This window comes from Lupinus angustifolius, chromosome LG19 (assembly GCF_001865875.1).
Source record: "Lupinus angustifolius cultivar Tanjil chromosome LG19, LupAngTanjil_v1.0, whole genome shotgun sequence".
Taxonomy (NCBI): domain Eukaryota; kingdom Viridiplantae; phylum Streptophyta; class Magnoliopsida; order Fabales; family Fabaceae; genus Lupinus; species Lupinus angustifolius.
In genome coordinates, this window is record NC_032027.1 from 2,912,651 (window position 1) to 2,936,958 (window position 24,308).

The window sequence follows — 24,308 nt, forward strand, 5'->3', positions numbered from 1 at the left end:
TATATATATAATAATGTTAACTTGTGAAATATGAAGAATCAAGTAACACATAAACATGGCCTAATAAGGATCATCTCTTCTAAAACCAAGTATTTTCTTGTTGCTATCCAATAAATATATAAAATAATATAATTTTGTTTTTATATTTTTTTCTATTTGATTGAGTAATACATTTTAATTAGTGTGAGATACAAATAGATAGGAAACATGACACCATATCTTAATTCCAACATGGCCCACCAATATAATATCATTAGTTAGTAACATTAATGTGATGTGCTACCAAATGAGATGAAATGCAACAATCTTAACCACCAAATTACACTACTTGCTGTTGATTCAAGCCAAAGAAATCTAACACACATTCATCAGTTTTTCATAACTGTCGGCAACAACAAAAACAACAACCTTACAGAAAAGTTAACACTTAACACAGAGTTGCATAGTGTGTGTGTGTTTGAGCAAGTGCAGTGTTTCAAGCCAATCCATTATTGAATTTGATTCAGCTTAAGTCAAGCTTGGACTGAAAGTTGAGTTGCCTAAAGAATAAAAATTTGAATGATTTTAGGGTTTCAATGTTGGTCCAAGATCGTTCAATTCCCAAATCTCCAAAACCCTATTCCAAAATCAAACACAATATTCCCTCGATTCAAACCCCAAATCTTGATTTTTCCGAATGGGTATCCCGAAACCTCTGCAAAATCGTAACTTTTTCCCTCCTCGTTGCAACCGTCGCTGCCCTGTTCTTCCTCCGAAACGTTGGCGACTCCGCCGCACTTTTCTGCTTCCGGAATCAAGTGAAGAACATTGATAAGATCAAATTCCCGCATGTTAATTGGAAATCTATCGCTCCAATTTCAGATAAGACCTCAAAGTTCGTGAATTTTCGATCGGAAAGGTGGATTGTTGTTTCGGTTTCGGATCACCCGACAGATTCGCTTCGGAATCTTGTGAAGGTCAGGGGTTGGCAAGTGTTGGCGATCGGCAATTCGAGAACGCCGTTGGATTGGAGCCTTAAAGGTTCGATCTTTTTGTCATTGGAAGAACAGGCTAAATTAGGGTTTAGGGTTGTTGATTACCTTCCTTATGATTGTTATGTTAGGAAAACTGTTGGGTATCTATTTGCAATTCAGCATGGTGCTAAGATAATTTTTGATGCTGATGATAGAGGAGAGGTAATAGGTGGAGATTTAAGTAAGCATTTTGATGTGGAATTGAATGGGGAGGGTGCTAGGAAAGAGGTTATTTTGCAGTATAGTCATGACAATCCAAATCGAACCGTTGTGAACTCTTACGTTCATTTTGGGCAGCGTTCGGTTTGGCCTAGAGGGCTGCCATTGGAAAATGTAGGTGAAATCGGGCATGAGGAATTTTACACAGAAGTGTTTGGTGGAAAACAGTTTATACAGCAGGGAATTTCAAATGGGCTTCCTGATGTTGATTCGGTGTTTTATTTTACTCGCAAATCGGGTTCAGAAGCTTTTGATGTTAGATTTGATGAGCATGCTCCAAGAGTGGCATTGCCACAAGGCATGATGGTGCCTGTTAATTCCTTTAATACATTGTTCCATTCTTCTGCATTTTGGGCTTTAATGCTTCCAGTCTCTGTTAGCACAATGGCTTCTGATGTGTTGAGAGGTTATTGGGGACAGAGGCTTCTTTGGGAAATTGGTGGTTACGTTGTAGTTTATCCACCTACAGTACATAGATACGACAAGGTTGAGGCATATCCATTTTCAGAAGAAAAAGATCTTCATGTTAATGTTAGTCGTTTAATCAAGTACTTGGTTTCTTGGAGATCAAGTAAGCATGGATTGTTTGAAAAAGTTTTGGATTTAAGCTATGCAATGGCAGAGGAGGGTTTTTGGACTGAAACGGATATGAAACTTACGGCTGCTTGGCTACAGGATTTAATAGCTGTTGGCTATAAGCAGCCAAGACTGATGTCTTTAGAGCTGGGACAGCCCAGAGCAAATATTGGTCATGGTGATCGGAGGGAGTTTATCCCACAAAAGTTGTCATCTGTTCATCTTGGGGTTGAAGAAGCGGGAGCAGTAAACTATGAGATTGGAAATTTAATTCGGTGGAGGAAAACTTTTGGGAATGTTGTGCTCATTTTGCATTGCAGTGGGCCAGTGGAACATACAGCCCTTGAATGGAGGTTGCTTTATGGGAGAATATTCAAAACTGTAGTTATTTTGTCAGAGAAGAAGGATATGGGTCTTGCGGTAGAAGAGAGCCATTTGGACCAAGCATACAAGTAAGTTGGTTTAATAACCTTTACACCTCATTGAATTATATGATTGTTATTTATATGACTATGCTGGTTTAGCATGTATTCATAATTTCATATTGCTGAATTGCATTCTGTCTTCTTTACTTTGTATAGATTCCAATTTAGAAGAAAAATATAAGAATGTATGATCTAATATTCTGTGAAGTAGCGTGTTAAATGCAAAAAAGTCTCTCTGAATTCATCAGAAATCAGAATGTGGGGAAGGGGTGAAAGGACAACTCTTTATTTAGTAACTACTTCCAATGCCCATCCTCAGCAACATAAAAACTGAAAGTTGAAGTTTTTGTGCTAAATGTCCTATAACAGATATAGCTATGGTGTTCTCTCTGGATGTAAAAATTTTAGTTTCCTGATTGTTAGAAATGCATTTATTTGTTGAAGTCCATTCACTTGACAAGTAGTTTAAAAATCATAGCTATAGTGCAGATTGCAACTTTTTTCCTAACTGATATTATTCTTTTGATTTATTGTTTACAGGCACCTGCCAAAAATATTTGATCAATTTAGCAGTGCAGAAGGATTTTTGTTCCTGCAAGATAATACCGTTCTTAACTACTGGAACTTGGTCCAAGCAGACAAGAACAAACTGTGGATCACTAATAAGGTTGTCCAACTATTTTCCTCTAACCCAAAATATGAGATGAAAAAAGTTTTATTGACCTGTTTTATTATCATTGATGTCTTAGTTTATGCTATTGTTCCAATTTCATAGTAAAAGTTGTTGTTTTTTTGGATACTACCAAGGGTATCTCCTCACCTTTTTGGGTAAGGAACTAATCCCTTTCGGGGTTCGTGGCTGCCCCTCCCAACAAGTGCCGCTCCCAGGAATCATATCCTCGGCCTTGGGGATCCAGTGAGGCCTTACACCACTAGACCAATGCCTTGTTGGTTATAGTAAACGTTGCTGATCGGCTTAGTTATATATATATGTATTAAATAAATGTACATTAAAGCTCTTTCCCTGACAAAGACACTGGGGTGCAGGTATCCAAATCTTGGAGTACTGTGTCTAGCAAAGACAAATCAGATTGGTTTTCACAACAAGCAAACATGGTACAGAAGGTTGTAAGCATGATGCCAGCACACTTTCAAGTCAACTACAAAGAAACTCTTTCTAGTGACAAGAGCCTCCTAATATGTAGTTCAGAGGTGTTCTATGTTCCTCGGCCTTTTATCGACGACTTTGTTGAGCTTGTTAACTTAATCGGCGATCTAGAGATCCATCAGAAGGTTGCAATTCCAATGATCTTTATCTCCATTGATTCTCCAAAGAATTTTGACTCTGTTCTTAGTAAAATGATCTACAAGCGAAAGATCCCGACCAATTCCTCTACTCATTATTCTGCAAAAGTCCCTGCTGTTCATCCATGGAATGTTACAAGTGAGCAAGAATTTATAAAGCTGATTAGAATAATGGCAGAAGGGGATCCACTCCTAATGGAGTTAGTTTGAAAGAACAACTATGCCACTTTATACCAATGAGAGTGAGGATAGAGAATACATAGCACTCACTTAACCCTTATTAAGTCTTTTGTTTTTCTTTCTCTTCTAAACATCCAATGTTTTCCCCTTCAATGTATATTTGCCTTGTATAATTCATTATTTTTGGATATATGCTCCAAAGAGAAAAAATGTATTCTTTCATCCTTTGCCTTTTTGTCAAGATCTGAAATGAGAATTTATTTTGTATTCATTATTGCAATTCAAACTCTTGATCACAATTGCAAATGATTCTAGATCACAAAAAGACTGCAATAGTTTCAAAAACTAATCTTCAGCCACAAAAACTCCTGGCTGCAATGGCCATAATCTCTAGCAGAATGACCATGCTGCCAACATTTGCACCTGCAGCAACTGCTTCCATTATGATCACAAACCAAAAGACTTGCTCATGGTCTTTACAAGAAGCACCTATATCTCAGAATTGAAGTTTATTTTGAAGATTGTGTGTTATTAATCCGAATGGGTTAATATTCATTGTCAAGTTCTATTTTTCATGCAATAATATAATGAGAAACCAATGATATAGGCCAGTCATTATTTTTGAACAAGAAGCTTTATTTGTTCACATGGGTTATATAGTTTGCAACTGCACAAAGGAGAATTGTATCCAAAAATGAGAAAAGGAAAACAAAATAACATTAAAAAGATGTTTTTGACATCAATCCCAAGTTGGAGTCTCTTAAGTGTTGTATATACTTCTCAACACATGTGAATCAACTTTAACGATCGATGCCTTCGATTTTGTCTTCCACTTCTGAGTACAACTCCTTCAGCTTCTCAATATTTTGTTCTGAAGTCTCCCAATAACCGCGCCCATTGGCTTCCAAGAATGTTTGCAGCAGCTTCCTGAAGGAGTTTGGATTTGTGTTCATGAGTTTGTTCAGCATTTGCTCATCTTGAATGAAAGTTGTGTTGGCTTCCTCATAAACCCAGTTGTCAACTTGTCCTGAAGTTGCACTCCACCCTACAGTATTTGTAAGTCTCTTCTCAATCTCGCGAACTCCCTCGTAACCACTAGACAACATGCCTTCATACCACTTGGGGTTCAACAGTTTGGTTCGCGCATCAAGCCTAACCGTCTCAGAAAGGGTACGTACCTGAAAGGAATACATCCATAAGGTCATATGAAATCCATTGACATCTATAATATTGTCAATACTCAATGTGAGTTTGAAGATCTTTCTAGTTTGAGAAAATTGTGTAACCAAGCTTGGAAATGTGAGATTCACTGGAGTAATTTATACCTGAGCATTAGCTGTGGTAGTGTCAGCGACGTACGAACTAGGCTTCTTTCCATCTTTCCTTAGATTTTGAACCAGGTTAGTTGGGTCCGAGTCAAAGTAATGACTGACATCAGTGAGCGAAATTTCTGATGAGTCAAGGTTTTGGAATGTGGCATCCGCAGTGCTCAGAGCCATCTCGAAGACTTTTCTTTTTTCAGCCATGCCGACACCAGGAGCATCACTATCAAAAGCAAAGGACTTTCGGCTAAGGTACATGTCCTGGAGTTGCTTCTCATCATTCCATGAAGAATTCTCCACAGCCAGGTTTATGTTTGAGGAGTAGGATCCTGAGGCATTGGAGAAGATCCTAGTTGCTGCTTCTCGAACATCAATTCCAAGGGTTTGAGCTTGTTCTAATGCATGCTTCCTTACATAGTTTTGCTCTGCTGGTTCATCTAATTCAGCTACCATCTTCACTGCTCTATCCAGAAGATTCATCTGTCGAAAATTATATAACACTATGAGCAACCAAAGCAATGGAGCAACAAACATTCTAGTAAAATAAGATGAAAGATAACACATAAAATTGTATCCCAAATATCATTTCGTGTTCGAGACAAATCAATGAATATGCAATGAAGCGAAGATATTAGTTTTTCAGATGAAGAGAAAAAGGTTGAAGTATTCCTACACCACAACTATTTTAGTAACAAGATTGGAATATGAAGAATTCAAGTAGTCATTTTGAACAAAACTCAGAATACTTCAATCAATGATGGAACACAAAAAAGCAAAAGAAGTGTTACCTGATTGATGAAAAGGTCTCTGAACACTCCTGAGCAATTAACAACAACATCAATCCTAGGCCTTCCAAGCTCTTCAATACTTACAGGTTCCACCCGGTTTACCCTACCGAAGGTATCAGCCACTGGTCTCACACCAATCATCCACAAGACCTGACCCAAGGATTCACCGTATGTTTTAATATTATCGGTTCCCCACAATACAAGTGCTATCGTCTCAGGATACTTTCCGCCATTATCAGCTTTCTGCCTCTCAATCAACCTATCTACCACTACCATTGCACTCTGCATTGCTGCAGTTGTAGGAATAGATTGTGGGTCAAGGGCATGAATATTTTTTCCAGTTGGCAGAACTTTAGGATTTCTAATCGGGTCCCCACCAGGGCCAGGAGTCACATATTTACCCTCCAAGGCTTGTTTTAGACTTCCCAATTCATTATCAGCCACAATCAACTTCAAACATTCTCCCAAGAACTCAAACAAGGTTCTTAGTTTTTCCCTATCAGCTCGGTAAAACTTGGTGTCTGACAAGTACTGAATCCATGGCTCATTTATGCCAAATCCAAGGATTTTGGTTAGTCTACCAGCTACATCAACAACTTGACCCTTATCATTAGTAGCACGCTGCACAAAGGCAGTAACTGCTCCACGTGATGTGTCAGTTATTTGACGAAGAAGCTCTACATCCTTCAATATTCCTTTATCACTCCCTCTGTAAAGATCCTCTATATCTCTTCCTTGGGTCTCAGCTAGTATTGCCGGGAGACAAGAAATACCCTCTTCAGGACGATCAAGTGCAGCAATATTCACAAGTGTAGCAACTGCTTCCAAAGCTGAGGGAGGTTCCCCGATGACATGAAGTCCGCAAGGTAACAGACGAGACTCGATCTCCATGATCTTGGAATACACCTTTCCAACTACAAGGTCGCGCTCTTTAGCTGGGAGCTCCAGACCCTCATCTGGAAGGTCCACATCCTTGTCGAGATTACATTGTTTAGCTGTGCTGATGATCGAACTCACAATTTGTTGGCCACGACCTGTGTCCTTGAGGGACTGGTATGAGGAGATGAGCTCACTTAACTGCTTAAGACCTTTGTACAGACCGGCATTTTCTGCTGGAGGAGTCAGATAACTAATGGTGTTTGCATAGCTCCTGCGTTTGGCTATGGTAGCCTCCGAAGGGTTGTTTGCAGCATAATAATATACATTTGGAATATTCCCAATCAGACTGTCCGGGAAGCATACATCACTCATCCCGACCTGCTTTCCAGGCATGAATTCAAGAGAACCATGTGTTCCAAAATGAAGAACAGCATCGGCTTTGAAAATTTTCTCAACAAAAGAGTAATATGCTGCGAATCCATGATGTGGGCTAGCAGATTTGGAGAAAAGAAGCCTCATAGGATCACCTTCATATCCAAATGTAGGCTGAACACCTATGAAGATATTACCATACTGTTTCCCGTATACCAATAGATTCTCTCCGTCTGCATTCAGATTGCCAGGAGGTTTTCCCCAGTTTTCTTCTAATGCAGCGGCATAAGGAGTCAACTTTTGGTACTCGCGGACATTCATTTTGTAAGCAACATTCAGATTCGGGCTGCTGAACTGAGCTTCTTTGTCATGTATCACTTCTTCAATCAAAGCTTCTGAAGTCTCCGGAAGTCCATCAACATTGTAACCATCCCTTTTCAGGTCTGTTAGAACAGAGTATATGGATGAGAAGACATTAAGGTAGGCAGCGGTTCCCACATTTCCTTTGTCTGGAGGGAAACTGAAGACTGTGATTGCTAGTTTCTTCTCGGCCTGCACGAGTGCATAAATTTATCATGAAAAATTGAACAATAAGAAATAGAAGACAAAAAATATATTTTTATAAAGATGAATATTTACTATGAAGGATCACAAGGTTTGGCTAAATTCCTATAGTTAAGGAAGAAAAGGTTGAATAACATGAGTATTGATTGAGAAGAAGCTCTTGTTATTCCCTACTACTATGGTTGGAAAGCAATTAACAATAGAACGTTCTATTCAAAAAGGGAAAAAGAAACATAAAGAGAAAGAAAGGAGGAAATTTGACTATTTAAGGTTAAGTAAAGTATAAGAGATCAATATACAGCATAGCAGAAATTTTCCTTTCATTATTAGAAAGCCTTCTCTTCCTGCATCTACTTTGGCCTTTGAGATTTCCCTCATTATGTATAGATTTGTTTGGTAAAAAATATAAGACTTTTAAGATACTCATACATTCATATAAATGTAAATATAATCTTCATATCATTTATATCTCGTTTTTAATGTAAAAGATAAGAATTATGCTTCCAAGAAACAGAATTATTCATTAAACGTTCTTGCAAGTCATTTCCCTTTTTGAGTAAATGTCAAATAAATAAACTCTAAGAGATTATCTTCTAATTCATTGAAATGGACTCCAGACAAAAACACGGAGAAAATATAACAAAAATTCACAATGAATACCATCTTCAATATTCCTTATATTTGTTTTATCCATGTTGAATATCTTTCCAAACAGGATTTTTTTTTACGAAATACATATGTAAACAGGTCTGTTCTCATTGATCTTTAACATTTCATCTCTATGGTTATCGATTATGACATTACCAAACAAAAATAATGCAGGCTCGGCTAAGATTTTTACTTCAAGTGGATATGTATATTTATTGAATCAGATAATGGCAAATACCTTCGATTTTCTTGTCAATTCAGCCCATCTGATTGCCCTAGTGCAGAGTTGTTCCACTCTCCTATGAAGAGCATGTGATTTTCCTAAACATATCAGCAATAACCAAATAATTTTGTCAAATGAAGTAGGTACTGCTTAGTGTAACAAAGGCTGATAAGAAAATGGGCTATATATGCTACTAAAAGTTTAAGCAAATAAGAAATTTCAATCACAGGTTCAATATTCATGCTCAAAGTGACAGTAGATGTTAATGTACCTGTTATAAAAGGGGGGAAAACTATGCTAGATTCCAATTTAATATACACCTTTAAAGATAAATTTAAGTGGTGCACCATCGGAGCCATTACACGGATTTATTAAGCCCAAGTTGTAAAGAATGTGTTGCTGTTAGCCCTTAGTTTTCTATCCACATTCCTCCTTAGCTACCCATGATTTCTTAAAGAACAAAATTAATATTGAGTGGCTAGTAAGGAATGTGGATAAACAATTGATAATGCTCATAGCTTGCCATGTAAAGAAAAAAATGTATTGTTACCTGTTCTTGGATCTCGACCAGCGAAAACAATCGGCTCCATGCCTCCATCTAGCTCTGGAAGAGCAACTTGAAGAGCAACCTGTACAGGATGCAGACCAAGTGTACTGTTCAGCCACTCTTCTGTTGTCTGAAACACTAGTGGCACAGCAACAATGTACGGAACATCAAGTTTCCTCAACGCCTCAATCGCCCTCGGATGATCCTGCCTTGCAGGCCCCCCAACAAGAGCAAATCCTGTAAGTGATATTACAGAATTCACAAATGGTTTCGTCGTAACCGGATCAATCAAGTACCTCTCCACTGGTCCTGAAAAATCAAGACCACCAGCGAAAATTGGAATAACCTTAGCTCCCTTAGCCTCAAGTTCCATGATCACAGCCACATAGTGACCATCATCACCAGTCACAATATGACTCCTTTGCAAAACCAAACCAATTATAGGCGCGTCCGGACTCTTAAGCTTCTCGTTGGCGTCCCTTCTAGTTCCATACCAATTCAAATACTCTTTCACATCATCATACATACAAGGAGCAAGAGGATGCCAAATCCCAGTGTCCAAGTACAAAACCGGCTCAGAATACTCGATCTTTGTCCCCTTCAGTGCAGGAACATAAGATCCAGTAATCATTTTCAGGAAATTCTGCAAGTTATCAGGTGACCCTCCAAGCCAAAACTGCAGACTCAGAATATAGAGCCTAGCATCTTGAGCCTTATCACTTGGCAAATACTTCAAAACCTTTGGCAATGTCCTCACAAGCTTCAACATGCTGTCAGCAAACCCTGCAGATTGCTGCTTATTCCTCTTGAAAAGCTGAAAAAAGGGACTTTTTGATTGTCCAAGCTGTGACATGCTGAAAGAACCCAACTTGTTCAACCTCATCACTTCAGGCATTGATGGAAACACCAAAACTGCATCAAGCCTATCCCTTTCTTTCTCCACTGCATCCTTTACCTTGAGGGCAAGCTCCTCCACAAAAATCAAAGACCCTATGAAGATATTAGCATCTTCCAAGTCCTTGCAGAATGATTTATAATTCTCTTTGTCTCTAAGCTCCTCCACCAAGTATCCAACAACCTCATATGATGCATTTTTGTTCTTACTGTTGAGTGTTCTCACTGCAGCAGTGAGTGATGACTGGTACTGAGCTTCAAGGACCACATACACAATCTTCACTCTTGGCAAGTTTAAGTCATTGTCTGGAACAATTCTACGAACTTCTTGTGTGGTTTGAGTGAAAAGTCCATTACCAACTGCAGTACATTTTACTCTTACTGAGGATTTTGAACCACCATGGTAATTGGCTTTCTTGGGTAGAAAAGAATGAAGAAAAGTATGTTTTTTTGCAAGTGAAGAAAGCTGGTCACACTTAGAACTTGATATAGTAAATGGTGAAGAAACTAAAGAAGTCATTGATAAAATCAACTTTATACAAAACCAAGTAGGAAATAAAACAAATCACTCAGTTTACAATATGAAGATAAGAAAAGGGTAAGGGAAGAAACAAATTTTCTTCCCTAAGTTAAGAAGAAGCTACTGCAATATAAGTTGCACTGTGTATTTTTTCTTTCTGTTTTGTGGGGTTATATTTTGGTTTGTGTTGATGGTGGTGGAGAGAAAATGGCCACATGAGAAATGAAAACATGTATGGTTAGTGGTGAGAGATGTAACAACGTGGGCCAATAAGTTTGAGGTTGTGTTAGTGTCTATGTGTTGTTGTTGTTGATGTAGTTGTGTGTGTAATCTATTTATCTGTTGGATATTTTTATGATGGAGTTTCTTGCATTGTGATTGGTGGAATTGGATTTCGTCATGTTAGATTAACTAGTTGGAAGGAAGTGAAGATCATGTAATCATGTTAGTGTGGATGAGAGAGATGGTGCAGATTTTTTTACTTTAAATGTTATGAATTGGAAAAAAAAATGTATTTGGTTTTTGAGTTTGAGGGTCTTAAATTGTAAAATATGTTTGGATATTTTTCCTTATTATCAATGTTTTAAATTGTGGTCGTAGTTTTGATTACATTTAGTGTAATTATGAAAAAAATAAAAGAATAGTTAATATGAATGTAATTATAGTTATGATGTATTGTGGAGACTCTTATACTAAGATATATTTGGATCAAGTAGGATTATTGTACTTGTCTTTTTTCAATTGGTCTTAACCATACCACGTTACCAATATATGGGACATTCGGTTGTTTTTGTTTTGTTTTTCTTGTAGTTAAATTTATGAACTAAAAATTTGGAAAGAAAAAAAGTTATGCAAATGTCACTTATGACATTTAAATATTTATATAAAAGGGGGAAAAGGTTAGACTAAATGCAATGAAATAATAAAAACTATATAATTAGATAATGAGTAAAACATGCTTCTAAATCTGAATAAAATTACACTAGTGGAAATCCAAAAATTTATCCTCTACTAGTCTACTGTGCTACACTTTTCTTACTTTGGTAATAGTTTTATTATTCCAAGTCTAATATTTCAAGTATTTGAAGTCCAATATTTTCCCTTAGCCTTTTCTATTAGTTGTACTTTTTTCATTTGCACACTATTGTAACTCACTCACCTATATGACTGTTGAGGTAGGTAGCTGAATGAAATATTTATGATGATTGCAACTGAATTATTATTTCCTCTCTCTTAGCTCATTGGCTCATTTCATAGCACATTTTGTTTGGATAATGATATTCACTAACCATATCGATAAAATTAACTGATCTCTTTTGAAATATGTGATTGTCAGTCATAAGAATCGAACCTTTAATATTTTGGTGTATCTGAGAATGTAGTGGATGACTTATACCATTATAATAACGTCGTGCTGATATTTGCACATATATAAAACTCGTTATAATTTTCCAGTTTTTTCCTCTACAGTCTCAAATTTTTCAGTGCTTGGAAGGTTGAAAATCAGATAAATTTCTACCGAAAAAACTCATGAAAGATACTCTGCTTTAAAAAATATCATACCAGAAAAGTAAGAACCAAATATATGAAAACAAAGCTGAAACTGCAACAAATTATCTCATAACAGTACAAAACTCATGAAAAGAAATGGTGCAGTAGCTAGGATTCATAATTTACAAATATAATTTAAATAACCATTCAACCGAATGGAAGTTAATTTCTAATCCTGCTCAATCTCCATAACAGAATTTTGTTCATCTAAGATGCTCTTTAGTTCCTTTACCCTTTGCCTTGTCAATGCCACACAGTCCTGAAACCACAACAATCATCATTAACTTCATCTTGTATAATTTCATCCATGGTAATGTAACATCCATTTCAACCCCTTCAGTATAATAAGTTTTCCTCATTTTGGGTTATCAATGTACAAGAACAAAAAAATTCTACTAACTGAAGTATCAACCTACTTTGTCATTATTTCAGTCTTCAAAGTTGAAACTCTAATGAACATCTACAATGGCTTTGGATTAAAGAAACATTTTAGCCAAAGATTAGATCAAACAACTCTGTTATTATTAAATATTGGAAGATGATTTAAGAAAATATAATTGAAGCTCAATCACAGAGACAAAAGCATGCCTAATATGGTGTGCTTCGGAAATTAGTTGTGGCACTTGAAAGTTTCAGAGCACTTCAGACCTCCTGTACTCATTTTAAATTAGAAGCTGACAAACACTTCAATGGTATTTACCATATGTTTAGGAACTTGGGCACTATTGCAGTTGGAGTTTGACCCAGAATAAGGGACACTTAATGTTAATGCTACAACAGTTATATGGTTCACTTTATTAGGGATGATACTAATTGCTTGTGTTTGATACCCATCCAATCCCACTAAGTGTGTATCTGAATTAGCCTATGTATTAAAAACTAGGTTAAAATCAAAAGGTCCCCAAGAGTTCTTTTCAAAATTATGTGATTATTTAGCATAATTGTTTCCAAATAAACATTAATGGGATATTCATTAGTCTCATTGCAACATGCAAATTACAAAGTAAAACTAACCTGAAGAGCAGCCGTATAAGCAAGAACTGATCCACCAGGCTTGTAAAGAGATATGAGTTGACCGGATGAATCCAAAGCTATAGTCACAAGGGTTTCCATAATGGATTCTTCTTCTGCAGTAGGATCTGCCAAGATGTAATTCTTGTGAAGTATGCTTGTTAATGAGAATGGAATGCTTTTCAATGTAAGTTTCCTCTTCTCCTTATTAACTTGCTCTTGCGCCTGCTTTTGCCCATCCTCCTCATACATGAGTACTATTTTGCCATCATCATTAATTGCAACAGCAGGAATTTGCACTGTCAAACATGGAAATTTTTATACGACAAATAATACCACAGCAATATTTAAACAGCAGCTCACTTTATGAATAACAACAGAAATACATAAATCTCTCTGTATAAAATCAGGGAAGTCCCGGTAGAAATGGAACTAATCTCCATGTATCTCACAAAGATAGTACAACTAATAGCAGCAGGCGGATATGTTAATTATTGTATAATTATAAAAATGAAACAAGATTAAACATATAATTGGAAGGAAACAAGATTTTCAGAAAAAATTTCACACTGAAAATGATCAAAAGCCATCCAAAGTTTTCAGATCATTGGATGACCACACTCCATAAGAATGGCCTTCATTCAATCATTATTTTAGTAGGCTTGATATTTCATTTAAACCATGACTGAAGATGTAGAGTAGAATTCTTGGGCTAAAGACTTAACGTCACACGTGCCGTTTCGAATAAAAAGAAGCACAGAGAAAGCAGTCATTGCACTTTACAACAATAAAAATGCACTTTATACTTCTATAAAACAAATTCATGTCCCATGTTAAGTGTATCCCCTTCAACATTAGTTGGCTCCATTCAAGAAAGTGACATTAGGAGGTAGTAACTTACTCGCGCCTCATATTTTCAGAGATCTATTGGGATGTATTTGTCAAGATGGACATGCACTTCTTTACATATTACATACACAACTAATAAAGTGAAAAGCATGATTGTACAGGGCTTTTGAGGCAAGAATAATCTATCCTCTGAATGGTACACAATATGACTGAATGACACTGAAGATGGACTACATACAATGAGATAAGGCAGAAACTGCAGAAAGTAAAGCAGCATCAAAAAGAGCACCATCAGCGTCCAAACAGTAGACATCCTGCATGGTAAAGAACACATCATTTATGTCATTTAATAGATTGATAATGATAACTACACAATCAACACGGACAAAAATAAGGCGCCTCACATCAAAGTTTGAATTCTATGTATTCTTTATATTGTTATGTGAAATAAGATAAATGTAGTCCATATAAAAGCTTACCAAGTAAGCCATCCATGCAGCTTTTCCATTGACCAGAGACAATTCTTTCAAATTAACCAGTCCAGAACTGCAACAAAAAGAAGAGAAAGAAAACAAAGGTTATAAGTTAACTTCAACAGGAATCCAATTTGATAGATCAAAAGAGCACACCGGGTTATTGATCATCATGATTGTTGTTGTAGACCCTTAAATCTTAATCATTCAAACACAAATCCATGAAGAGCAAGTGGGGCAAGAAATAAAGCACCACCACCAACAACAACCAGTCTTGATCCCACTAGTTGTGGTCGGCTACATATAGATCAAATGATGTCATAATGCTACATCATAAATCATGTGATTTATGTCCATAGACAAAGTATTGATCTCTAAATCATTCTTAATTGGTCACCTATGATTTTTCTTGGCCTCCTTATGCCTCTAGATATAACCTCCATTTGACCTACTCTCTTTATTGGGGCTTCTAATGATCTCCTCCACACATGCCTCAAACCACCTATGACAATACTCTATCATCTTTCCTCATCCTAACACAATTACTATCAATTGAGAAATGAAATAGGTGTCTGGTCTACTAACCACTTAAAACAGCAGATTTCTGGCTAAAAGATCATATACTCAAGTGGTTATAACTTATAAGATATTTACTATCAATAGTTCTGCATATTTTACATGCATATATCATCAAGAGATACTCCAACCATGCATGGTAACTTACGCACATCCACTAATCTACAACAGACACGAAACATTAGCACTGAGTATAAACGCAAACAGGAGGTAAAGATGAGCGAAGTTGCTTAGATATATTTAAAAACAAACCAATTATATGTGAATACTAAGTTACTAACAGCATTTTCCTCAACACCTAAGAGGCTGGGAGTTAAAATCATTCCCCTTTTTGTTTTTGTCTTTTTTTCTGCTTCCTTTTTCTTATGTTTTGGTTAAGAAAGGTGGGTCGAGCGGCTTTCATACAATTGGATTATTGAAACTAACGAAGTGACAAGAATGGCCAAAACCTGCCTTGAAATCGTGTCAGACAACTGCTTTGATATAACTGGTGCAGCTTCAGCAGGCCTTCCCGGCCTAACAATTGGCGAACAAATTGGAGGCATATGGAAATCAATAGCTGAAATAACAAAGATTAGCAAGTCAAAATCTCAAGCAAATATGGACAGGACAAAATAAACAATATACAAGTCACGCAACAGGTGATAACCAACCAATACAGCCCTCATCAGGTGATTCCAAGGAAGGAGTCATAACTTCCATTTTAATAGCAGTCAACATAGTCTGATCAAGGAACAAATCATGGTATCACTAACCATTACAAAACAAAGTTAAGAACCCAAATTCCCAAAGATATTGCAAAGAAATTAACACAGGAAGTGTAACTAACAGTTGATCCAATCTTTGCAAGAGCTGAACCATTAGCAGACGCCACAGCACCTGGTCAAAAGAGTTAACAACCTCAATTTTGCTCCAAGCGTAATAACACAACTCATAGAGACTAAGGTTTTCCAAATAGAAGGAAAAAAGAAACTAACCAAGAAATACACTTGTATCTCTAGCTTTTCCAAGTGGTCTACCATCAGGCCGTATAGATTCAGCAAGATGACGTTCAAAAAATCGAAGTGGGAAGAGGCGTCTAAAGGCGTCAACCTCCATTTCTGATGACAAGTCATCCGAAGCATTTGGAAGCCCCATTCTCTTTTTATATTCTATCAACAAAATATAAACCAAACATCAAGAAAATAACACTAATACTTGCCTGAAAATTGAAACAACATTTAGTTAAGTACATAGAAAATCAATGTAATTAATTTTGTTTAGCATTTTGACCCAAGTTTTCTCAGTAAATTAAATAAGAAAAACGACATGAACTCCAAGGATATGAAAACCCAATCTAACACTATGGAGCTCCTAAACAGTCTCAAACATAGTCACAGGCTGTGTTTAAAATTGCACTCCACAATATTACAGTTTCAGGAGTCTCCGCAACGACATTTTCCTACAATTCTCCGCAATTGCAATAAACGCAACATAATTGCAGCTGCAGTTTTTAAACCAACCGTCACATGGTTCGCGTTAGTAGTGCACGGTACCTAGTTCTATGCAATTTGTCACTTTTTACGCTATTATTATTATAACAAATACTTCTTTTATATGCAGCCGAGTATGTGGTACGCCGAACCTGGTGCACAGTATCTAAGCTAAATGAGGTAACCATATAACTGTATTCTCGAATTCTCGAATTCTCGAATTCAAATAATAACAGTAACTGAATATAAGATGATAATAGAAGAAAACAGATAGTAGCAAGTGAAAGTGTGAAATGGCATAAAATAAATGACGAGGTTGTAAATTACATAGAATTGCAATGAGCAACAAAAAGTGAGATATTGATATGAATGAAAAAATGTAAGGAATTATTATAAAGTAAAGTATGAAAAAGAGAGAAGAATATTGTATGAGTGAGGAAGCAAAACGGTTTAACAGTGACCTGAAAGAAGACGACGGCGGCGGCGGCGGCGAAATGGTATGTGAGTGAGGAGTTATGGTACTCCTTCAAATGACTTAGTTCACAAAAGTTAGGGCGCGCGCCCACCTTGAGAGAAAAAAGAAAGATAATAAGATGTATGCACTGGGATCAATTATTTTCATTGGTTTAGTAGTATAAGGTATTTAGGATAATAAATGATTAAAAGGTTGAAGATTCGATTATTATAAGTAACATTTGTTGGGGATAAAAGGTGAGAGACGATCGATAGTACCAAAAAAACTTATTTTCAATCGTCATTTGTATTTAATCTATTTTATCTAATGATGAAAAAATTGTACCGTACCGGTCGGTTCGATCGGAAAATCGGCGAACCGGACCCCTAACCGGTACGGTGCAGATGTTGAACCGATCAAGTATCAAAACTTGTCAAAACCTGTGAACCAACCTGTATTTGACTAAACCGGCTGGTTTATACACATATTTTTTAAAAAAAAAAAACTTAAAAACCTATTATAAGGTGACCCATCTTTCCAACATTTTTTCAACATTTCATGACACATGCTTCCAGGACATACTTAGATTACATATTTTGGACATTCGTGTGTAATCTTAGTGACACTTGTGTAATCTTGAAGTACTGTCTGGAGATAGAATTTGATGCAAAAATATAATATCGATATAAGACAACTTTGACTCATTGATGTTAAATATTAAAACTCTAAATTTATTTGTTTTGTATAGTGAGTTGTGAACTTGTGTCATTTATTTATATTTTGCGGTTGTGAAGCGATATTTTTGGAATCATATATATTTTGTAATTTATACTTTGAATTTATTAAAGACTTAAAGTTGTTTGTTTATGTGAATTTTAAGTAGATTATGAATATAAATTATAAATTTGAGTATCTACCTATTTGAATTTTTTTGGATATAGGTTTATATATATATATAAGCAGATATGTTCAGTTTAACCAGCATGCGGTTTAATCACTGAACTATCGGTTAAACCACTGTACCATTATACCAATACCCCGACCAGTTTGATAACCGGTACGGTTTTAACAATGCTGATTTTATCAATCACCATTCATTAATTTAAATTGATTAATTTGTGGAAATGAAAGGTGAATAATATAGTAACTGTGCATGAACCTTTAAATTGATAATACATTGCATTAAAAAGGAAAAATGTATGAAGTGTTAGAGTTTTATTTAAGTAATTATCTACTCTTAAATAAAATTATAGTGTTATTAATATTATAGCAATCATCAAATTACTAAAGGTAATGATATGATAGTATATTAGTTCAACAAATGATTCACTGATTAAATCATATTTTTCATTCAATGAGTATTTATGTTTATCATATATTAAAATAAAATGCTAGTCTTGATGATAAACAATATTTTAAAAATATAAACAAATGCAATGATGATTTGATTCTCATAATAATATTTGAATGAAATCAAATCACCTTCATAAAAAAAGAATAAATTACACTTATATTATGTGAAACTACAAAGATTTTTACTCATTTTTAAACTTACAAACCACCAGAATTATTAGACAAATCACTCCCACTTACATATATACATTACACTAATCACTTAAATAGGAGAGATAAGTGTAATTTTTTAAACAAAATATAGTGACAAGTGTAATTAAATTAAGCAAAATATGACATATTATGTTAAATCAAAATAGTATAAGCTTCAATATCTATTCATTATTTTGGTTAGTTACACTGTAATATAAGCGAAGCGTGATTTAAACATCTCCTTGAAATTATTGATGTAATTTGTAAATAACCAAACATAATAAATAAATATTGATTCTTATAACATTTGGACTTGTCTTCACAATATACATATTTTGTTTAACTTGATTACACTCGTTACCATTTTTTAAGAAATTACATTTATCTCTTCTATAAGGGTGATTTGTGTAATGTATGTATATAATTATGGGTGATTTGTGTAGGTTTAAGAAAATAAAGAGTGGTTTGTATAATTTCACTAAAATTCATAGGGCTATCACTATAATTTACTCTAAAAAATTATAATTTTAAATAAAAAATAACCAATATAATTACATAATTGATATAATCAATACTTCTTAGCGTCATTTACAGATTGACTAGACTAGTACACTACAACATTTCAATATCACTGATTAATACAAATAAAATTATGTATAATGTACTGTAGATTACTTCCATTTATACATACAATTCATTTTTTACTTTAATCAATTGAAGATGATTCTCATTCCATGTTGTCATCCGATTTGATGAATCTTTTTTTTAAGCCTCTACTACTCAAACAATAGTTATTAAGGTTTTCCTTACCTTTAAGAACTTAAAATGTATGATTTCAAAGATTAAAATATTGATTTGCAATAAAATCGATTTTCAACTTTTTAAAGTTGTTAATTAATAAATTATTAGAGTTTGAAAATGAAAATTAAATAAAACTTGTTGCTTTTCGGAAGGGATGTTGTAATATTGAAAGCAACCTTATAGAAAATTTTCCAAAAAATAATAAGAACTTTCAATAATTCATCAGTCAATTTTACCATTTTAAAATTTACTAAATTACTAATATTTATTTAATTATAAAATTACTAACAATCTCACTAAATCACTAATATTTATTTATTTATTTAATTAATATAGTCAATTAATAAATAACTAAAAAAATGATGAATAAATATTATATGTTATCTTTAGTCATTTAATATTATAGTTTCATTTTATCAACAATTATAATTCAACAAGATAACTACATAATAGTAACTTGTGTGCCTACAACCTCTCTAAAATATGATTTATGAATTGGATTAGAGGAAATATTTGATGCATCTATATATGTTTTCCTTTTTCTAGTGCTTTAATAGTTAAGCAATCATAATGAATTATGCTAATCCAAGCAACTCTCCAAAAAAAATGTTGTAAAAGTTAAGAAACTATGGATAAAAACCCATAAATGTTATATCAAAACCCAAACCCTGTTTATATAACTTTATTTAAACGCCGACTAATACGACGTTGGTCTAGTAATCTTAAAGTTGATAGTTTAACTTTTGAGAGATATATTTGTTGGGAATCAGACACAAATATTAAAAGGTTAGTTCCTTAATAGTACAACAAAAACTTCTTTGAAACGCTGCGTTTGTTTTGTTGTGCAATGCATTTTGAGTCCTCTTTCCCAAACAAAAACACTGTTTTCAGAGTGAGGAGTAAGAAAGAGAAATTGAAGAGGCTCTATTCTGCACTTCCAGATTTTGGTATTTCTCTATTCTCTTCATCAATGTCAAATTGAATTTTAGTTTTGCTATTGTGATTTAAAGTTTGGAACTTTTTCATAATTTTGCTTTTCTTGCTTTACAAACTGTGCAAAGTTTCTATATTTTCACTAATTTGAAGTGTATGTTAGGTTTTTGCTTTATAGGGTTGCTTGTTTTCATTCAAAATCTAAGCTTTCATGATCACAAGATAGAACCCTCACCCCCTTTTGTTGAGCTTCATGAGCTTTTAATTTACCTTGAATTATAAGCAAATTAATGTTACTGAGTTGAAATCACAACCTTACATGTATAAAGTCTTGATTTTTGTTTTTTGAATTTTGACATGGTTGATTTTCTTACAGGAAATGGGTGACAACTTTGATTCCAATACTCCATTAGATGTTGATTATAGTGGATGTGAGGAAAATTTGACCTCTCATTCTCCAGAGGAATGTAAGCTTGAAATCCGTAATCTGAATGATAATGATGTTTTTCCTGTACCACAAGTTGGGATGGTATTTAGTTCGGAGGATGAGGTGAGGTTGTACTACGCAAAATTCGCCAATCGGCAAGGTTTCCGCTTCAAGACTAGAACCTCGAAAAAGGGAGATGATGGAAAAATTAACTATTTCATACTCGCATGTTCCAGAGCAGGGATTAGAAGAGGGAATAGAGGAATGAGAAATACTTCAGATTCATCAAGGAAAGAGAATTGTAAAGCCAAGATCACTGTGACTTTATGCGAAGATGGTACCTTCCGGATTCTCACAGTTGTGCTCAGTCACAACCATGAATTGTTTTTGCATCAAGCGTTAAAAGATATTCACATACGTCGTAGAAGGATATCAGATCTAAAAGATACCGAAGTGAGTGTTAAAAGGACATCAGAGTTTAATGATTGTGGAAATGACCTTCAGAAGGAAAGGCATTTGATTGGGAGAGGTGGAGATAGCGAAGCCCTTCAAAACTACTTGATGAGGATGCAAGAGAAAGATAGTAAATTCTTCTATGCAATCGATTGGGATGATTTCTTCCGTGTGAGGAATGTCTTCTGGGCTGATGGAAGGAGTAGAGCTACATATGAATCATTTGGTGATGTTGTGACAGTTGATACTACATATCTCTCTGATCGATACAAAGTGCCACTTGCAACTTTTGTTGGAGTAAACCATCATGGGCAATCTGTACTTTTTGGTTGTGGGTTGTTGTCATGTGAAGACTCAGAGTCATTCACTTGGCTGTTTCAATCATGGCTACGCTGCATGTCTGGTGTGCCACCACAAGGAATCATAACAGATCAGTGCGAGGCCGTGCAAAAGGCAATCGAAGCCGTGTTCCCCTCCACTCGACACCGTTGGTGTTTATCATGTGTAATGAAAAAGCTTCCTCACAAATTACATGGATATGATAAGTACAAGTCCATAAGAGATCATCTGCAGAATGTTGTATATGATACACTCACAACAAATGAATTTGAGAGGAATTGGAAGAAGATCATGGAGGATTTTAGCCTTGAGGACAATAAATGGTTGAAGGAGTTGTTCCTTCAGCGACATCGTTGGGTTCCTCTCTTTGTAAAAGGTGATTTCTGGGCTGGAATGTCTATAAACCAACGTAGTGAAAGCATGCATGCATTTTTTGATGGATATGCAAATCACCATACTACTTTGAAGCAATTTGTTGATCACTATGATATTGCTTTGCAAGACAAGGTGGAGAAGGAGTTTGTAGCTGACATACATTCATCTTCTAGCACTCAGGCTTGTGTTACCAAATCTCCATTTGAGAGGCAGTTTCAATCTGCATATACTCATGCAAAATTTCTGGAGGTTCAAGATGAGTTTGTCGGAAAGGCTGATTGTAACGTTTCTGTTGCGAGTAGCAACAGTTCTACTCGTCACTATAATGTCATTGAGGATGTGATGATAGGGAATGAGCCCAAGGAAACTATGGTTGAAGTCACATTCGACAGAGCAAGTTGCGATGTGAAGTGCAATTGCTGCTTATTCGAGTTCAAAGGGATACTTTGTCGACATTCGCTTGCTATACTATCACAAGAGCGAGTGAAGGAGGTCCCGTGTAAATATATTTTGGATAGGTGGAGAAAAAGTGTTAAGAGGAACTATGTTTATATCAAAACCAGCTATGGTGTTCAGCATCTTAAGCCTCATATACAAAGGCTTGAATTGTTATGTAATCAATTCAATAGTGTTGCTGATTTTGCTGCCGAATTTGAAGAAACAAGTTCTCTTGTAGAGGCAACTCTATGTACCTTGAAGGAGAAACTTGAAGCATGGGCATCCCATTTAAGAAAATCATCTAAGGTGAATGGAGAGGAAGCTCAAGTCACTCTTTGTTGAAAATCTTCCAGTAATGGAAGTTCATGAAACTTAGAGAAAGCTGTAATCTAATTAGAATAGAATATTTAACAGCATGAAACTTATGTTGAAGTGATTTCATGTGTAAATATTGAAGAATTGAGGTACATGTTGTGCTGATCAAACTCACCATGCTGGTGTTTGCACCTAATATTGAAATAGAGTACTTTTCACATAGCAGCTAGTACTAAGAAAATGCATTTTCACTTTTGACAAAAGAAGCTAAAAAATCTCACTACTCATCAGAACAAATGTGCAAGTTCTCTCTGCAATGATAATCTAGGTGGGCTTGGCCTCAATTTCAATTATTCTTTGCAGGATTTTATCCTATAGCATAAAGTGATTTATGCATGTGATTTTGTCATTGGTCACACACTTAGGCTTGTTGGTTACTTTTGTCATTGGTCACAAATTCATGAAATTGGTCATTGAAATTATGATTGTGGTTTAAAATAAAGTGTTTATGGGGAAATGATAAAGTTTAGGGGAATGTTAAAATCAGACCATAGGGATGATAATAAGAAACTTTAAAAAGTGACTTTATATTTAGAAAATATGAATTTAATAAGTCAACAAATTATAAACTTAGCTTTCTTATGCATATATCTATTTTAACTTCTTATTCTGATCCTATGTCCTCTATGGACTAAAGTTAACATAAACCAAATTATACATTGAAAACTGAAGTTTATAATTTTCCAACCAGCAATCACCTTTTTTGTTAATTCATTAGCTGAAAATTCTGTTAGCATGACCTTTTCTATATTGTTAATAACAGTGTCCAACCATGACACCATTGAATTCAACTCCTTTCGAATACTGGAGGGTCCAATACTGAATTACAAGAGAAAATAAAACTTTATCAAATCTAAAAATTATTTTATTAAAAAATAAGTTAAAATCATGACCAATAGATATTTGTTTCTGCCGGATATCACAATCTCAACATGATAATGAGCAGATGCAAATTTTACACCATTTGCATATTCCTCTCCTTTTTTCCTCTCCGGCCTGCACATGCATGTATGTTGACACACTCAAACTCCATATCAAATCAAAATATTAACAAATCCCATATTTTTTTTTCATTGATTTGGTAACCTTTCATAATTTTTTGTCAAGAATAATCCCTATGCCCAAAATATAGAGTAAAACCAGCAACAAGTCCTAAGCTGAAACTTCAGTTTCATCTCCTTGTTGGATAGTCCCTTTTTCATAAAATTAAAATTATATGAGCTTAAATAGGAAAATCAAATGAACAACAAAATCAATGTTGTTGTTGTTGATAGTACAAGGTAATCCAGCTTTTTTTCTTGACTTTATTTCCCTTTAACCAATTTTACTACCTTTTCAATTTGTTGACTGGTCAACTAATATAGATTCATAAGCTTTATTCAGTGTCAGGAAAAATTGTTGAGCATAGATTATAACTCATTTTATAATTATGCAGTCTTTAGTCAATATTCAATACACATCAAATTACTATACAACTTTATCTGATGTACTCCTTTTAACTTAAAAAAAAAGCTACATTCTTTGCACCCTTTGACCCCCTTTTGATTTTTGTGCTCTTAGCATATCTTTTCCCAACTTCATGGTAGACCCTGCATCTTTTGGAGCAGTGTATTTTTATTTTCTATGGCTAGTGTGCAATCAGAATTCAGAAACAGTACAATGGTGGCAACTTTATAGCTATATATAGCACATTAGTTAGCATAATCATACTGTAATTTAAACAGAAATTGATGTGCCAATCTTAATTATATGTTAGTAACT

The 24,308-nt window shown here is 35.0% G+C and overlaps 4 protein-coding genes across 4 annotated transcripts; 2 read left to right on the plus strand and 2 right to left on the minus strand.

The window, feature by feature from the left end:
• Positions 576 to 3,985, plus strand: LOC109334041 (probable glycosyltransferase STELLO1). Its single transcript, XM_019569615.1, has 4 exons — positions 576 to 2,260; positions 2,774 to 2,900; positions 3,281 to 3,767; positions 3,807 to 3,985. Exons 1-3 carry the CDS (start codon positions 576 to 578, stop codon positions 3,746 to 3,748), a joined length of 2,280 nt encoding a protein of 759 aa, XP_019425160.1. The 3' UTR covers positions 3,749 to 3,767; positions 3,807 to 3,985.
• LOC109334040 (magnesium-chelatase subunit ChlH, chloroplastic) lies at positions 4,376 to 10,490 on the minus strand. The gene is made up of 5 exons (XM_019569614.1): positions 9,065 to 10,490; positions 8,530 to 8,612; positions 5,829 to 7,631; positions 5,044 to 5,520; positions 4,376 to 4,896 (listed from the first exon to the last, which is right to left on the minus strand). The coding sequence occupies exons 1-5, from the start codon at positions 10,473 to 10,475 to the stop codon at positions 4,519 to 4,521; spliced, it is 4,152 nt and encodes a 1,383-aa protein (XP_019425159.1). The 5' UTR covers positions 10,476 to 10,490; the 3' UTR covers positions 4,376 to 4,518.
• On the minus strand, positions 12,036 to 16,956 carry LOC109334043 (exosome complex component RRP43-like). Its single transcript, XM_019569617.1, has 9 exons — positions 16,869 to 16,956; positions 15,913 to 16,086; positions 15,765 to 15,814; positions 15,589 to 15,658; positions 15,389 to 15,494; positions 14,366 to 14,432; positions 14,125 to 14,200; positions 13,041 to 13,336; positions 12,036 to 12,285 (listed from the first exon to the last, which is right to left on the minus strand). The coding sequence occupies exons 2-9, from the start codon at positions 16,070 to 16,072 to the stop codon at positions 12,196 to 12,198; spliced, it is 915 nt and encodes a 304-aa protein (XP_019425162.1). The 5' UTR covers positions 16,073 to 16,086; positions 16,869 to 16,956; the 3' UTR covers positions 12,036 to 12,195.
• Positions 20,031 to 22,638, plus strand: LOC109334042 (protein FAR1-RELATED SEQUENCE 4-like). Its single transcript, XM_019569616.1, has 2 exons — positions 20,031 to 20,154; positions 20,517 to 22,638. The coding sequence occupies exon 2, from the start codon at positions 20,520 to 20,522 to the stop codon at positions 22,512 to 22,514; it is 1,995 nt and encodes a 664-aa protein (XP_019425161.1). The 5' UTR covers positions 20,031 to 20,154; positions 20,517 to 20,519; the 3' UTR covers positions 22,515 to 22,638.